A 17644-nucleotide genomic window follows, 5' to 3' on the forward strand; every position below is an offset into this window, starting at 1 on the left:
TTAAGTCCAACCTGCGTCATATTCCAATACCACTCATATCCCTTCTCTCACCCCTACTTTCCAGTCTAAACTCCACTTTCCTACAAATAAAAGCAAAACGCCCAAAAATAAGCTATAGATGAGCTATAGGGGGCTAAAAATCTTGGACAAAATCTCTTTCTGAGGGTGACAACAACCAAACAGGAGGAAAACTTTGATTCAACATATATATACATATACATATATATATATATATATATATATATATATATATATATATATATATACACACACATACACACAATTTTAAAAGAAATAAACACAAGAATAGTGAGAAAACAAGAGAATAAGGTTTTGTAAGAGCAAGTGAATCCTGCAACTGACCTGCTTTACTTCAGCTGGCATCATGGAAATCCTGTTTAGTTAAGCCTCTAGGAGAATCAAAATAAGAAAAATATTCTCTTGTGATGGGAATTTTGTCTGTCAGTCAGGGTTTCGTTCGTTATTATGCAAGTATGTCCCGTGAGAGCCGAGGCAGCTCAGAGCCACAGAGCCATCCTTTCCCCACAGCCACATGCACGAAACTACTCAGTCTCTCTTGTCTTCCTGCGTGATCTCTCTCTCTCTCTCTCTCTTCTCTCTCTCTATCCTTCTCACACACACGCTCTAACACATGCTGGTAATCCTCTCAGGGAGAGAAAAACCCGCCTCCACCGTCGCTGAGTGGATGCTACGAATACGCATGCAAATAATGATGCTCCTGACAGTCCAATATGAGAGTACATTTGGTCCTTCAATAAATACTGGAATTTGAGGAAAGAGATAGAGAGCGAAAACAAAACAGCTCACACACAGAGTGGAGTGAAGTTGCCCGGGTCCAGGAACAAAACCCCTCTGGGTAGACTAAAAGAGGAGGGGGGTGAATGGGTGTAGAGGAGAGGGTGAGGGGTGTGTGTGTGTGTGTGTGTGTGTGTGTGTTTGAGTGAATAGAAGCTTCCCTGAAGACAGTTGCCCTGTGTTCACAGCATAGAGTTTTGTACTCTCATTCTCTCACTCCTCACAGAGCATTTATGCAGACAAGGGTCAGACGAATGAAGGGGGAGGGGACTGACAGACAGAAGCAGCCGGAGTGGAAAGAGCTAGAGAGAGACTCCACCCAGCCAGCCAACATGCCAAAAGAGCATGGCCCTGAGAGGGGGGCAACGCTCCACAAAATGTGTTTTTTTTTTTTTTATCCACACGTTCTCTCTCTCTCTCCTTTACAGAGAATACGGAGAACATTTGTTTCACTTGTAAATTCTCACATGATTTTTGGGATAGAGTGCAGAGCTGGTTAAGTGAGAAAAAAGGTTGCTGTATTGAACTTTTCTTTTGTAGATATTAAATATGGGAATTATGAAGAAGGCGGCAACGTAGGTTTAATTTTTTTGTAATATGCTGCAGTGCAAAAACATTCATACATTTTTGAGTGTGGCTTAAGTGTTCATATACTTTATCGGGCCACTGTAGAACTGAATGATAATAGCATTAAATTATTGCACATTAAATGGACACAAAATGTACTAAATATATACTTGCAAAAAAGGGGCGCACTGCCATTACCCAGGAAAATGAAAAATTGCTCTCCATGTCAAAAAGGTTGCCGGCCCCTTGTGTAAGCGATAGAGACTAAGGACCTGGCCGTTCAGAAAGCTGCATTTAATATTTTGTCGAGAAACTTAACACAAGTTTATATTAATAGTGTACAATGCCAGTGCATTACATTAAACATACAGATATAAAACATATTGAATGCTAAAGTTTAATATCTCAAAGCTGTTATTTTCTCTGGCTGTTGTTCAGCCTCTAAAAGTATGCCCCTGGGTTTCGGCACCACTGTAACACATAAAGGATGGGCAAGGAGGAGGCAGGAATCAGCTGAACAAACAAAGATTAATGGTAAACTTAAAACCAATATAAACAAACGTCCAGCGCGGCCACGTGTGTGTCTCTCTCTCTCTCAAACCGGTGCCCCCGGCCGCCCCTAATCTCGCTCTCCCCCTGATCAGCTTATTCAGCACCAGCCGTCACAGCCTGGCCACGCCATCCTCCTCATCACACTTATATGCCAATCGTGTCCAAAAACAGAAAAAACAACAACACTGCGCCTCAATAAGTATTAAAGATATCTTGATATCCTTTTAGACCCTGTATAGACCTGGTGTGTGCTTCTTGGCTGATCAGATCACACGTCGCTAAACACCTTGCCGCTTAAATGCATTCCCTGTTACCACTTGTTTTCGGATTTAAAGGGGAGGGTCTCTGATTTCATGACGATATACATCAATCACCACGTTACTGTGTTACTGCATGACATTAAAGTGCAACAAATCTGTGAAGGTCTCGTGCTTATGTATGTATCTGCTTTTTCAAATTTTCAGATGGTTTTTTTTCCGGATGGCTCTGAAATGGTTGATTGGCAGGTGTGGGGTGGCACTTCACTGCTGTCCAGGACGCATTCAGGACAGATTAGCATTTACACCTCAAATGCGATGTGGTCACATGCATTTTTTACTACCTTCATACAGTATGTAGTTTTTGTGATTCAATCACAAACTTTTTAGACCCTGTTTACATCGGAAACACATCTTAATACCAGGTGTATACAGAATCTTCAACTCTGGTTCAGAACAAACTTTCCTTATGGAATCTTCATATTTAAGGCCCTATATGGTTAAATCCATAGAGATATGAGGCTCTCAGTGTGGGTCCATATGTAAAGTTGTTAAATTTTGCCTATTTTCCAAATGTGGGTCACATGGTATGAAGCTAGTTTTTCTTGTTCAACAAAACAAAGGTATCAAGAACAAATAATGTTGAAACTAGAAATGTACCCTTATTGGTTGATTTGACATGGAATAACCCAGATGCTGATAACCTTCAAATATCAGCCGAATAATCAGCCTGGCTGATATATCCCCTATCCCTGACAATAACACATCAATAAAGCATCATGGCTGATGATATTCCATATCCATTCAGGCAAAGGTGTACTAGGGAAAAGGGGACTTTCGCCTGCCTCTCACTTAAAAGACAAATCCTTTCTCAAACACCTGTCTGCACAAAGCTGCGCCCACAGTAAAAAGCATCATATCTTAAATAGAGGTAACAGCCTGAAACTATATGCAGTCAGCCTAAATGAATTCATTCTAAAACCATTCCGTTTTCTACTACTCAGTCCGACACTGAACAGAATGCAGAACACAGTGAAGCCCTGTGGTCGCTGAACCGCACAAAATATGTCAACAGAAAAGAGTTGATAAATAAAGTGAAAGTAATCAGAGTGTTTGTGGTTCCAGGCCTGAAGAGGTACTGTGGGTGAACAGATGAAGGAAAGGTTGATGTAGGCCACTGCAGAGAAAAAGACAACCACAGATAATGAAATGAACAGGAAAGGAAAAGCAACAGTAGATGCTCAATCCATGCACTACTGTTCTAGTTTCATTCATATATTTATGAGCACAGAATATTTGAAAGGATTTTGCACAAGAGGATGTCTGATGTTTGCTTAGGGGTTTCAGCACTCCCAGATTCTAAGTGTAATGAGTTTCATCATTAGAAGTTTTCAAAGGTGGCTACAGCAAAGACCAATTTTAAATGCATTACCTATGTGAACAAGCACTGACTCTGGTTAATACACCTACGAAAACAAAATAAACAAATCAGAGCACGCTCCTTTCATAGGTTGAGAGTAGGCTGGGAAATATGAAAATAAAATTTCACCTGATATGCATGATCAAATACAAATATGTCAATCTTCGTGTTTATTAAAGATTAAATCTTGTAAATGAGACCCAGTGAGAGAAGATGAAGACAAGACAATAAAGGGAAGGTTAAATATAGCATTAACCACACTGAATCTTATACCATGGAGATCCAACCATCTCCTCCATCCATCCCAACCAAGGTTGGAAATTAACCAGAAAGCCACTGAAAGTGCCAAAATCTAACATGGGTACCATGAAATACTGCTGCTTAATAAAACAGACACACACACCTCTGCTTCCAGTCTGTCCTACTGATGTTCCCATACCTGCTCAGAAGTAGTGTCATGAGTCAAAAATACACTTACTCAAAGTGAATTATCCACTACTCTACTCAAATCAAAGTCTTGTTATTACAGAATGTGTGTAAATAGAGCAGGGCCCGGTAATAAGGTAAGTGGCAGACAATCTAGACACGCACACCAATCTCTGGATAAACATAAGAGCAAAAAAAAAAAAAAAAAAAAAAAGAGTCCATTTTTTGTACGCACACGCACACACACAGCTAATAACATCGTAAGAGACCAGGCACAAATATTACAGAAAAGATATTGGGGAACATGAGAGGAATAAAAGGATACGGTTCATTTAAATTTTGCCACCTGGCACAGTTTGGTGAAAATCGGAATCCTTTAAGACAAAGATAAATAAAAATAATAGGGCTAATTGGGTTGATTCTGACAAATTTTAAACAACGATTTTGGCTGTACTGAATTAAGAAATACATTACAGTGGTCTCTTACAATTATAACAAAAATCCCTCTCCACTGCCCCTCCCAGAGAACCCTCCACAAAAATCTAAATATCCACCCCACTTCCTATTAAACAAATCCCACTTTTCCAACCTTCTATGGATCGCCTCCTCAAATTCTGCAACCTCACCCATCTCCCCGCAACACTCCCGAAACGAGGGTGACCCAGCAATCTTCCACCCCCTGAGAATTATTCGCCTGGCCACCATAACTCCGGCCAGGACCCAACATTTCAAGTGGCTATCCCCAAATTGAATGACCTCCACATCATCCAAAATGCAGAGTCTGGGGCAAAATGAAAATTGTGTTTCAAACACATCACACATTCTCTGAATCTTCAACAAAAATTCCTGTATTTTAACGCATTCCCAAAAAACATGGGTTGTGTCCTCGTCTTCTGATTGGCATCGCCAGCAGGTGGGTGTGTCTTTAAGACCAAGTCTATACAATCTATAGGGTGTCCAATATAATCGATTCAAAATCTTAAATTGCATCAGATGCACCCTTGAATCACTAGATGTAGATGACGTTTTTTAGAATCTTAGCCCACACTCCCTCCTCCAATACCAAGTTTAAATCTCTCTCCCATAATCTCTTGAGAAGTTGAAGCTCCATCCCCCAGACTCAGGGAGTAATACACTGATGCCTCATGACCTTTTCCAAAAGCAGTAATCACCACTTCTAGAGTATCTGCCCTTTTAGGGGGGTGTATGCAACTCCCAAAAATAGTACAGAGCAGATGGCGCAGCTGTAAGTACCTGAAGAACTGAGATCTAGGAATCCTGAAATGTTGGACCAAATTTTCAAACGATCTCAACCCACCACTCTCATATAGGTCACCAAGCTTATTAACACCCCTCACAATACACTTCGACCAGCAGAAAGGGGACTCACCAATATGCAACTTTGGGTTTAGCCATATGCTCGAAGCAAATTGTTTTTTTTATAAATGTCTAAATTGAACACTCTGGACACTTTTGTCCATAGCACATGCAGATGCAAGATAACAGGGTGCGACTTAACTTCTCCAATTAGTTTATTAGAAAGACTTTTTAAGAACTTTGTTCAATTCCAAACCAGGGAGGGGCTCTCTCAGGTGGAAGTGACCAATGAGCTAAATGTCTGAGATCAAATGCATAATAATAAAACAAAATCTTGGGTAGGCCTAGCCCACATTTGTCAACCGGCCTATGTAACTTATTGAAATGTAACTTGGGATGCTTTCCATTCCAAATGAAGGACTTTGCTATACTATCAAATTGCTTGAAATAAGAGAGGGGGACATCTACAGGCAGAGACTGTAGTGGTTAAAGTCTCCTCCCAATATTTTATTATGAGGGGTGCCAGCGGCTTGCAACATCCCTCCAAGATCTACAAAAAAGCCCTGATCATCAGAATTGGGTGCGTAAATATTTGCCTAAAATCAAGCTTTGCCCTCACTAAAACAATAATGACTCTCCCTAATTTATCTTTAATCTGTTTGTAAAATTTGAAGTGTAGATGTTTATTTATCAATATAATGACTCCCCTGCTCTTACTTGAGCCAGGACTGAAGAAAACATGTCCACCCCATAACATCCCAAAATGTTTCAGCTTCTTGCGGTAAAACATGCGTTTCTTGAAGAAACACTATATCATAATTCTTATGTTTAAGAAAAGACATTACCTTCCTTCTTTTTATGGGGTGCCTCAACCCATTCACATTTCATGTGGAGAGAGATAATCCACTCATATTAACATTTGACATTTTGACATAATACAAAAAATAAATTGTGTGTCAAAAACTAAATTATAAAGACCACATTTCAACATTAGTGCAACAATCAAACCCTGAACTCCCCCCGAACAAAACAAACAGAAAAAATTAAAAAGTGTGCATTAAACTCACAACAGCGCCAACCGGCGTCTATCACTCTAAACTCAGAGTCCATGGATCAAAACAAACAAAACGGAGAACAAGAAACAGGTCGAGTCGAGTTGACTCAGAGGGCACATAAGAAACACACCATGATTTCCTCAGTCCACTAACTCTATAAAAAGACATTGCTTGTTGTAGGCATGTAAATATTTTGTGGTCATCCTTATCACTAACCGGGAACTTCAATGTAAAAGTGATCTGCTGTCAATGCAAAAGTTTCTTGAAGGAGTGTCACTCCACAAAACAAAACAAAAATGGTGCCCAGCTTCCTCAGACAAAGTACAGCGAGTCAATACACTCAACTGAGAAACACCAAATGGCTTACTCACTCCAATATTTTTATGAAGGACAGTGCTTGCTTGGGGCATAAAAATACTTTGCAGCCATCCTTTGTAGTTATACTTTTTGGCCAGGAACGTCAGTGCAAAAGTGATCTTCCATTGATGTAAAAGTTTCTTCCATTCCTTAAATCGATCACATTTCTCACTTGTCGAATTCGCAAAGTCTGGGAACAAGAACATTTTGTGATTCTCCCAAGAAAGCTTTCCTTTGCTCCTCTCCTCGCGTAACACAAGAACTTTATCGGATTATCTCAGGAATTTGGCCAGGATTGATCAGGGCCTGTCACCCTCAGCCGATCAACGAGCTGGAACCATGTGAGCACGCTCGATTTCCTGCTTATGGCCTGTTATGTCGAGCGGACTCGGGAAGAGCTAGTCTAGAAATTTCACTATATCTCTGCCCTCCTCGTGCTCAGGAATTCCAACAATTCAGATGTTATTCCTGTGGCTCCTATTCTCAAGATCTTCAAGTTATTCAAGAACGTGTTCCAAATCAACTTTGGTTGTCAGCAGATTATCAGATAATTCCCTCTCCGATGACTCCAGATAATCGATCCGCTTCTCAACATCTGCCGGACTCGTAACCAACTCAGAGAATTTTGTTTCCATCTCCGTAATCAATCGACTTATTACAGCAAGATTTTCTAAGTCAGCAACAACTTTTGTCAGCATCACAAACATGTTGGACAGTTGATGCTGGATTTCTTCTCCCGCTGCACTATTCAAATCGAGTCCCCGGTCTGCAGGCCCGTCAGAGGTATCAGCTTGAGCATGTAAGTGTCTTTTAATATCTCCAGAGCCCGAGGATTTTGATTTTTTTTACATATTGACTACAAAGTGAAAATAGGTAACAGGGTGTATCAAATCTCACCAGATTATAAAACAAAAATAACTAAAAACTAGCAAAGTATGCAGAGCTCAAAGCCTAAACGTCCGCTCCTCGCATGGCATCAAGTGACTCCATCTACACTCATATTGTTAAACTGGTGCTAAAGCATACAGTATTTATTGAAGATAAATCACCATTAGAAATCAGTGTCTCGAATCCTCCAAATGACTCTTTCAAGTAATCGTGCATTTTACACACTTCAAGTGGTTTCAATTTAAGTTCCTAATAAGAGGATGAGACACAGACTTGTTTAGTTATATATGAACATACCCAGTTAAGGGGTCACATTCCTAGAGTGACTCAGAGGTCTCGTAAAGCAGATTCTTATTTTAAACACATGAGTCCGGAATTCACTGTGTGAGCAGCAGTTGGTAATTTAAGTGGCATCAGTTAAACGTCATTAAAAAAAGAATAATTTTTATACTATTCTTCACACTTTTCAGTCCTCCTGTTGTGCACAGGTGTAGCCTACTTCCCTAAAGATCAAATTTTTGTGACAAACTCTCTTGGCAGGATTTTTTGTGCTTGTCGCATAGTGTATGGATAATATGTAAATAGAGACTCATGGCTTGTTACTCCCATCACATGTGTTCTTGTTCATTGTATTTTCTGACCTTTTTTGCCATTGGCACACAAGTTTAAGCTTAACAGGTCACATACAGAGGTTGTTCTACAAAAATCTCCTGGACATTTAGAGGAAATTTTTAAATCCTGGCCTGACGCTTTGTTCAGGTCCTAAAAAAAAAGGACACGTCAGGGAAAAAGAGGACGTTTGGTCACCCGAATAGAATGTTGTATAATAATACATGCCATATAAATGATTTATTTTACCAATATTATAATACCAATATTTATTTGACATTAAAGTAGTATAATTAAATGCTAAGAAACTGGGATATCAAACAGTTATGCATGATAGGAATTATTTCTCTCAATGCTATAAGAAGCGATATAATCATATTCAGAACAGAAAAAAAATCCCTCAAAAGGCAATAGGATAAAACAGGGCCAGATGCACCCCACCCCCTTAAGGAAATTTAGATTTTTTTTTTCTGGTTACAAAATGTATCAAGGTAAAAAAAAAAAAACACTTGGGGTAAAAGGCTCTCTCACTTGGGGTAAAAAGACCCAAGGGGTTATAAAGTGATATCGGGTAGATCCCGGGGAAATTGTTAAAGGGCACAATTTGTCAACTAATTCAAATAATTTTGAGACACTAAGATGCTTTTTTGAGTGACAAATTAAGATGATGCTTACTCAAAATAACTACTTCAGGAATAATTCAACAATTTCCTGTTAACTTCAAACACATTTGTCATTTTATTACATCTAAAGTATTCTATAAACTAATCTCTATTATGATTGGAGTATTCAATTTGAGACCACTTCAAAAAAATTTCACAACAAATCTATTCACAATACATACTGTAAGAAAAACAATGTGTTTAATATATGCCTTCAAATTGCCTAAAAATCAACCTTTAGGCACCACACGTAAAGATCATGGATCAGGAAAATTTTGCAGTTCACAGTGTCAAACAGGTGTTAAGGTAAGTGCTGTGGTAGTTTTTGTTGCTATTTAGTGTTTTGGGAGAAAATAAAATCAATGGAGCCTTTTACCCCGTGGGGCCTTTAGCCTCATTGTACCCTAAAATCATTTTGAATTATTTTATTTAAAAAATATAGGTTATTATGCTTTTATGTTGTCTACTAAGAACAAAGTGTCTAAAAACATTGTTTCATAGAATTCATTGGTACATCTTGTAATAGTTTAACTGTGGATGTCACTTTACATCACCACCAGACCATACCTGCATCCAAATATCCATACTTCTCTACTAAATAGCATGCCAAAAACCAGTAGTATGTCCGAATCCATAGTATTCATTTTACTGTATTTTACTACTTGCATTTAACATTTTGAATCTACTTATACCACTTAAGATGTGTAAAGCCAAAAAGAAAAAAAGAAAAAATAGGGCCGGCACACTTAATAAAGATGTATTTTTATTTTTAAACTTTTAGTGAAAAAGTCAGGGGTGAATTAAAGCCGGACCAACACTACTCTTGCATTGCACATTGTGTTTTTCTGGCTTTTAATTCACTCTCCACTTGCACTTTTTTTCCACTATGCAAAATTTAAACAAAAATCCCCCCAGACCTTTTAATCTGCATCTTTATTCAGTGATCAGACAGCAATTTTTGTTTTATGATGAAGCTACTTGACAGTTTGGTTCATATTATGGTTACTTATGATTTAAAATAAGAAAAGAAAGAAAAAAAAAAAAAAAAAATTTAAGCCATTATAATTTTCAGAGATAAGTGTCAGTATACACATTGAATATCATCAAGAGGCTTTCTATACTGCCCAGTCCTTGGATTACAACACTCTGGCACAACCTTTTTCATTCCTGAGTGAGAAAGGAAAAATGAAAAGCTCACTAGAGGATTAATTATTTGATGGATTAGGGAATGGAGATGTGAGAGGTTTGAACAGCCCTCTGTAGAATATGAATAGCTGAGGGCACTAGCAGCTGCTCTGAATACAAAGAATGCAACTATTCCCACTTCTCACTAAGAGGTCTTGTCCTTCACTGGAACACATGTGCAGGTTCCTCTTTGCAGACATATCTAAACACTTATTGGCTTATTTGGGAGTAACGGAATACTTGGATACAAAAAAGGTACCTTTATTCTGTTTGTTAAAGAAAAAAAAACAATCAGATTACCGGTATACGGTTACATTTTGTAAAAATAGGGATTACTCACAGGATTACAATGGTAACAGGTAACGGTTTACAATATGGTTGTATATGTCAATATTAGTTAATCCAATCATTAACAAGAATAATAAATTATTAATCTTGGTTCATGTTAATTTCTATATATACTATTTTAAACATTAAAAGTGATATTTGTTAACATTAGTAAAAGCACTATGAACTAACATGCACTGACAATGAACAACTGTACATTCATATTTTAACATTAACCAAGATTCAAAGATGCAGTAAAATATTGTTGTTCATTGTTAGTTCATGATACCTTATGCATTAACTAATGTTAACATATACACCCTAAATTTAAAATGTTACCATTCTAATTTTATTGCGATATACTAATGGTAACTGCCTAGAATGGCACTGTTCTCTAAGGTAGCTTGGGCAAACCCCTTCAAAAAGCTATCAGATGCATGCTCCACTTCTCTGTCACTCATCCACAGCTGTTTCACGGGACTGTGCCTGCTTGCTGTTCCACCCCGCAATTCCCATTGAGAATTGTGATCTAGAAGATAACTTTTCAAGCAGCTTTCTGAGGCTTCCAAACACCTCATGTCTGATCTTACTAAGGACATGTGTGTGCTTATGATTATCACATATCACCCTCTCTCACAACAAACCATTGATACGGTTTCCAACTCAACTCATTGCGACGTCTCATTGCGATTGTCTCAATTAATTAATTCTGTGGATTGACAAATTGCTCATCTCTGGAAACATGTTACAAAGTGCCTTTTTAGGACACAGGGTACAGGGTCGGCGCCAGGACATACGGAACGAGGGAGCCTCGATGTGTCACTGGGGGGGCCTACCTCTCCCACCCTCAATAATAATAATAATAATAATAATAATAATAATAATAATAATAATAATACTACACGCACTTTTAATTAAAAAAACAACAACAACCATCATGCCTTGTATCATCTAACCGACGCGACGATACAGAGCAACGCTACCTACAGCATTCTCATAAATAATAAGGACCAGAACTGGCTATATAATCAATCAGTAACAAAGACAAAAAAGCAAAAACACATCCTACCTTTAGAAAGCTGCAGTCGAGGAGTAGAAGTGTTAAACTTCCTTAGAACAAGGTCTTTCCATTTGTTGCGTATTTTTTTTGTAAGGTCCCACTCAAATGCAAGTTGCACGAGCTGAGCCTTAAGGGTGTGGTTTAGGGTGACTACCTGGCTATTGCTCTGTTGCAGGTCAGCAGACCTGATTTTGCGGAACAATGCGGGAGAGATAATTTACTATTATTGTATTAGGTGAATAAATATTGATTTTTATATTAGATGTATTTTTGCAGTGATGTTAAATGTGAAACTTTGGTGGCATACCATGCACTCTCCTTTTTTAGCGTCACCTGTAACTGGTTTTAACCATGTTTATATATTTTCTACAATTATTTACTATACGAACAAAGAAACATTTTCTTCTCAGGAGCTACGGATAGACCCATTTTTCTGTTGCAGTTTTTTTTCCCAGCGTTTTCCCGCTCTCGCATGTTCAGTGTTTTCTTATTAACTTTTTTTATAGTGAATTTGTAATTAAAGGACGATGAAATAAAATGATGCCGAAATAATAATAATAAAAAAAAGATAATACAGACAAAATTGAAATGCGGGACACTGCTTATTGCTTGCGGGAAAGCTTCCAATTTCGGGACTGACACGCAGAATGTAGGGACAGTCCCGGTGGTCACCCTAGTGTGGTTCATTGCTCGTCTGTTGTCCGTGAAAACGTTCTTGAGCACAGAGTGAGTTCTCACACATAGCGGTAGAGGACACGAATGTGACAGCGAGTTTAAGTGCGGACAAAACACTTCAAATACTTTGTGATGTTCAGAGAGAAGTCTCCTAGTTGCAAAGCTGATTTAATCATGATAAAACAAAATTAATTTACAAAATAGTTTAAAAAAAAAAAAAAAATATATATATATATATAGATGTAGTTAATTATAATATGTCAGGAATAAGAGGGCACAGTGGAAGCCTGCCTGTTGCTGAGACTCAGCGGCTGAAATCGCATTCCGAGGCAGGGTGGTGTGCTGACCAGAGGTGAGGGGGCATAGTGACCTAGGTGGCCGGGCCAGGCCCCCTGGGGCCCCCTCGTGGCGCCGACCCTGACTGTGTAAGATAGAGGGATTTGCACAATGCCCACTGTCATATAAGATAGAGGGATTTGCACAGTCAGTCACTGAAGTAACAGTGAACATTTTAAATAATATTCTATGCGTTTAAGATATATTTTGCAGCCACCAATTTTGGAAGAATATTTAAGTAGAAACTGTTGATTAACACATAGTGATAAAATACTGTTATCACTATGTGTTCGTATATGAGTGAGCAGAAAAAGCAATGTGAGATGTGTAAAAGAGAAAATAAGCAATGCAGGCAGTTTCATACTGGTTTAATGATAGTTTTACAGGAGGTTTGACTTTTTCTAATGGCACTGAAAGGAAGGTGGTATCATTGAATAATGTGTGTAGGAGGAGGGTGAGAAAGTCATTGTTAAGCAGGTGATTTACAAGACTGTGGGCCTCCCAGGCTTTGCCAGCAGAGAGGGATGTATCTGCAAAGACTTGGTTGCTTCCTTGTGTGTTGCGGCTAAGACTAAGGGACCTGAGCAGTGCTGAATTATATCAGTCCTGTATGTCTTAGCATGGACATTCCAGATCAAAGATACCACTGTTCCTCCAAAGCTCTCCACAAGCCTTTCAGACTTTTCAAAACATTTAGACAGGGCTAGCAACGTTCAGCTACAGCAACCAACTTCAAGGCACGCTGTCTGAATTTCAAATAATGTTCTAGATTCCAGGATGGAACAATGGGTGAAGTAGCTGTGATGTTCCGCATACTGCCTCAGGTCATTATCCCGGAGTGTTGCTTACATTTAGGACAGTTAAGAATGCTTTAAAAAAAAAAAAGCTGTCTACGTCAGATTCGATGTGAAAGATACAAGGTCTGCCATTGACAGCCCTATTGTGCCACTTTTTCAGCCTGTGACCTATTCGGTATTGTGGAGAATTATAAAGGCTAAATAACAAAATAAATCAATGTCTCCCCAGTAAACAGACTGAAGATGAAGTACTGAATGAGATGTGCCCTTTCTTTGTTTTGGAATCAAATCCATTAACACTTGATCCACCTCCCAAAACAGAGACAACGTGTCTGTGCATGAAAATCTAAGAGATACAAGACATAAATTGTAAATAAGGTGTACCTGCACTGCTTTTTTATATCTAATATATATATATATCTATATCTATATATATATATATATATATATATATATATATATATATTTATATTTATACACTGGTGGCCAAAAGTTTGGAATAATGTACAGATTTTGCTGTTTCGGAAGGAAATAGGTACTTTAATTCACCAAAGTGGCATTCAAATGATCACAAAGTATAGTCAGGACATTATTTATGTAAAAAACATCACCATCACTATTTGAAAAAGTAATTTTTGATCAAACCTAAACAGACCCTATTTCCAGCAGCCATCCCTCCAACACCTTATTCTTGCATAATCATGCTAAATTTATAATTTGGTACCAGAAAATCACTTGCCATTATATCAAACACAGTTGAAAGCTATTTGATTTGTTAAATTAAGCTTAACATTGTCTTTGTGTTTGCTTTTAAGTTGCCATAGTATGCAATAGACTGGCATGTCTTAAGGCCAATATCAAGTCAAAAATGTCAAAAAAGAAACGGCTTTCTCTAGAAACTCGTCAGTTTTGTTTGACATTGTTTTGAGGAATGAAGGCATGAAAATTGCCAAAAAAATTAAGATTTCATACAAAAGTGTTCACTAAAGTCTACAAAGACAAATGGACAACTGGCAAAGAAAAAGCCACTTTTGAAACAGAAAATAAAAAAAAGGTCAGAGTGGGCAAAGAAACAGACATTAGACATCAGATAATTGGAAAAGAGTGTTATGGATCATAACCCCATTAAGCTTTTGTGGGATCAGATGACTGTAAGGTCTGTGAGAAGTGCCCGACAAGACAGCCACATGTACATTATTAAAAATGTTGTCCGCACGCACACACGCGCATGCGCACGCACACGCGCACACACACGCTCACACGCGCACACACTCACACACTCACACACTCACACTATGGATTTAAACATGTTAAAAACTAAATAAGAAATAAAAAGTGAAATGGAACTGAAAATACAACACATTTATTGATAGACGAAAGTATGAAGTAGTATCCAAAAATATTACAAACAGGTATGTGTAGAACTTTGTGAATGGTGGCGTTCCAATTCTGTAAATATCTGTGGAGTTCTGTGGGCACAAATGCCATGTGGGCAGTATATCGATTTAAATGGTATATTGCCAACCCCTAAATGCAACCTACCATGTTAATTACCAAGTTCAGTTAACTTTAAAACCACTGCTCCTTTGCTTCACCCATCAACATTTTTGAACAACCTCATTAAAACTGTGTCATGAACACTGCCAGAAGGTTAGTAAAGTTGCTAACCCAAGATTCACGGGTCTACTCTAGATAACACATGCCAGCTACAACACGTCACCTTCTCCTTTACACTTCGGTGATGGCATCAGCTTCATTACTCACCTGATTTTGATTCAAATCAATGTGCAGTCAGTGATCTTTCAACAAAACTTTCCTTGAGAAAGAACTCAGCTGTTGAAGCAAAGCCTAGCCAGAAGATAACGGCCTGTTCTGGCAAACTGATCCACTGGCACGTGAGGACATCTGACAGAAACCTACATGTAAAAGGGGAAAGCTAATTTTCAAGCTGTCATGTTAGGCATAGAGAAGAAAATCTTAGAAGTAAAGGCTTTATGGGCAGGAGAGGCCATCAGGCAGGCCAAACAAATAATGGCAGAGGCAGATTATCAGAGTGTAGGACTTGAGGGGTGACAGCCTTTTTCTGAGAGATTTAAACTGACATTTCACTGACTTCTCTTTTTCACATTAGTTGTACAACACACAGAAATCTCAATCAGTCACGTGGAAAAAAACATCCAGTTAAAAGTCAAAATAAGTCATCATTAAGACGAAGGAACAATGCAGCCCATCCAAAATGAATTCTGACCTTTATCTAGTCAATCAGTAATAGCTGCGACAACACTGCGATATCAGCTACTATCCGTTTTCATCAGCCTCATTTCCCATCAGCAACTTATACAACCTAATGTTGCTTTCACACTAAAGCTTTTGGTGTAGACCCAAGCTCAGTTGGCTGTGAAGTTTCGAATCATCTGATTAGTTTAATTGACCTCTTCTGAACTTGGGTGCACACCAAGGAAACCAGATTCAACTGTGTATAAAAAAGCATTTCTGGAGTTCATTCTTGTGAACCACAATATTGTAACTGGTTGATCAAAACACAATATATCAACCAAGTATATGACACAAAAAAAAATTGGACTGGTAAAGGTCAAACTAAAGCACTTACACAGAATAATAAAAAGACAAATTTTAATTTTAGCCTGACAAACTTTTAAAATGCAGATTTGAGTCTGATAAGGTATTAAGGCGACCTTCAAAGAGATGTTTGGGAAGCACACTGAGGGAGCAATCAGAAAGGTCTTTGAAATGAAACAAGGAAGCAGATGGCGGAGAAAGGGACAAGTGGGACAAGATGGGAAGAGAAGATACAGGAGGGAACGGCATGAAGATTGTCCTGGGAGTAGATAATGAGTAACTGCAGGACAACACACCTAGAGCAATATCTCAAAAGCACAGCCAAACAGAGCTCAAGCAGCCATGACACACTGACATGAATCAGAGTAAAGTGAAGCCAAAATTAGATACACCACCTTTTACTCCCATTCATTTAGTTTCAGATGGACTGATTTAATGAAAACAATGGATATGAAGTGGCATCAGCATTAGTTTACACGAGTAGTATGGGGCTGATTTTTCCATTGACTGCCACACGGTTGGCCAAGCTGGAAAGGTTTACCTGCATGACCATCTGCTGCCAGGCCGGCGGTTGGTTGCTCACACCAGTGCTGCCACCCGCCAACCTATCAGAGGGCAGCTTGCTACGTTCCAGCTGCAGGGAGCCATTGCGGCGTTCCTCTTCAAGGGCCCTGGTCAGACACTCTAATCGCGCCTCCTGCTGTTTGACTGAGGCCATGATACTGGCGGCTGATGGCACGTCATAGTCTTCCATAGTAGCAGTGCCCAAAATTATTTGCTGGTTACTAGAGGGAATAACTGGGGGAGAGAGAAGGAGCCAGGGCAAAAGAAAGAACCATTTCATTCTATGTAATCCAAAAAGCTGAGGTGTTAAAAATACAACATCCAAGTACCACATGCTGCGGCCTGACAAGTTGCATTGTACTCTGTACATGCATTGCAGCTTGTACGACATTTAAAAAAAAAAATAATTCCTGTAAAAACCAGTGTTGGGAGTAAATAGAATTAGCAATGTTACTAATTTTAGTGTGACAGAAGTTCAGATGATTTCAAAATAGTGTAGCTTTTCCAACAATGTTTTGATCCGCTGACGTGGTCATCGTCTGTGCGCATTGTTGGTGCATGCTCTGGCCATTGACACTATTAAAAGACTATCACAAAGCAGTCATAGTATGCATGCATTGAATGCATCCATCTGCACTCAGGGTCAATGGAGTATACTTAGGAAAGCTACGCGGTTGACCGGTCACGATACAGAAACTGAATCTGTTTACTCGGACAGTTACGATTTGAGTCAATGTGTTTTCTTTTTATAGCCAAATAACTATATTATCGGGGGCAATCGGGGCACTTGGCAGTCATGTTCGTAATGCTATCGGGAGGCTATTTCATATGGATACAATTTTCTATCGATCTACTGGAATGGGGAGAGAGTGAAATCTCCAAAACAGTTGGTCAAGAAAAGACTACGATCCATTAACATATTTAAAATCAGCAATAAAATCTTTTTTGTGCTTCTTTACAAAACAAATTGAAAAAAATTTTTTGGCTTGTCTAGCTAATGCGCGTGCGTGTTCTCGATTAAACTGACAAGCGACGACTCTAGTCAAATCAAATTATTCTTATTTGTATAGCACTATATTTCAAAGCAGCTATACAGGAAATTATGCTATAACAGAAAACAAAGCTGTAATGTCTTAGTCATCATTGTGCAATTTGATAAACATGTGATTGTAGATTGTGCCTCAAGTAAATAGT

At 38.6% G+C, this 17644-nt stretch overlaps 1 protein-coding gene across 7 annotated transcripts in view; it reads right to left on the reverse strand.

Moving 5' to 3' along the window:
• The window catches only part of LOC127638926 (splicing regulator ARVCF-like), a 240378-nt gene that overhangs the window by 131774 nt on the left and 90960 nt on the right, over window positions 1-17644 (reverse strand). For 6 of the 7 annotated variants that reach the window (XM_052120700.1, XM_052120692.1, XM_052120709.1 and 3 more), the window contains one exon: window positions 16428-16684. In XM_052120700.1, coding sequence (XP_051976660.1) covers window positions 16428-16640 — 213 coding nt within the window. In that variant the 5' untranslated portion in view covers window positions 16641-16684. Of the gene's footprint in view, window positions 1-363; window positions 806-16427; window positions 16685-17644 lie in introns of those variants that run through there. The other variant, XM_052120742.1, reaches the window with a different exon arrangement.

This window comes from Xyrauchen texanus, chromosome 4, assembly GCF_025860055.1.
Source record: "Xyrauchen texanus isolate HMW12.3.18 chromosome 4, RBS_HiC_50CHRs, whole genome shotgun sequence".
In the NCBI taxonomy this organism is placed as follows: Eukaryota; Metazoa; Chordata; class Actinopteri; order Cypriniformes; family Catostomidae; genus Xyrauchen; species Xyrauchen texanus.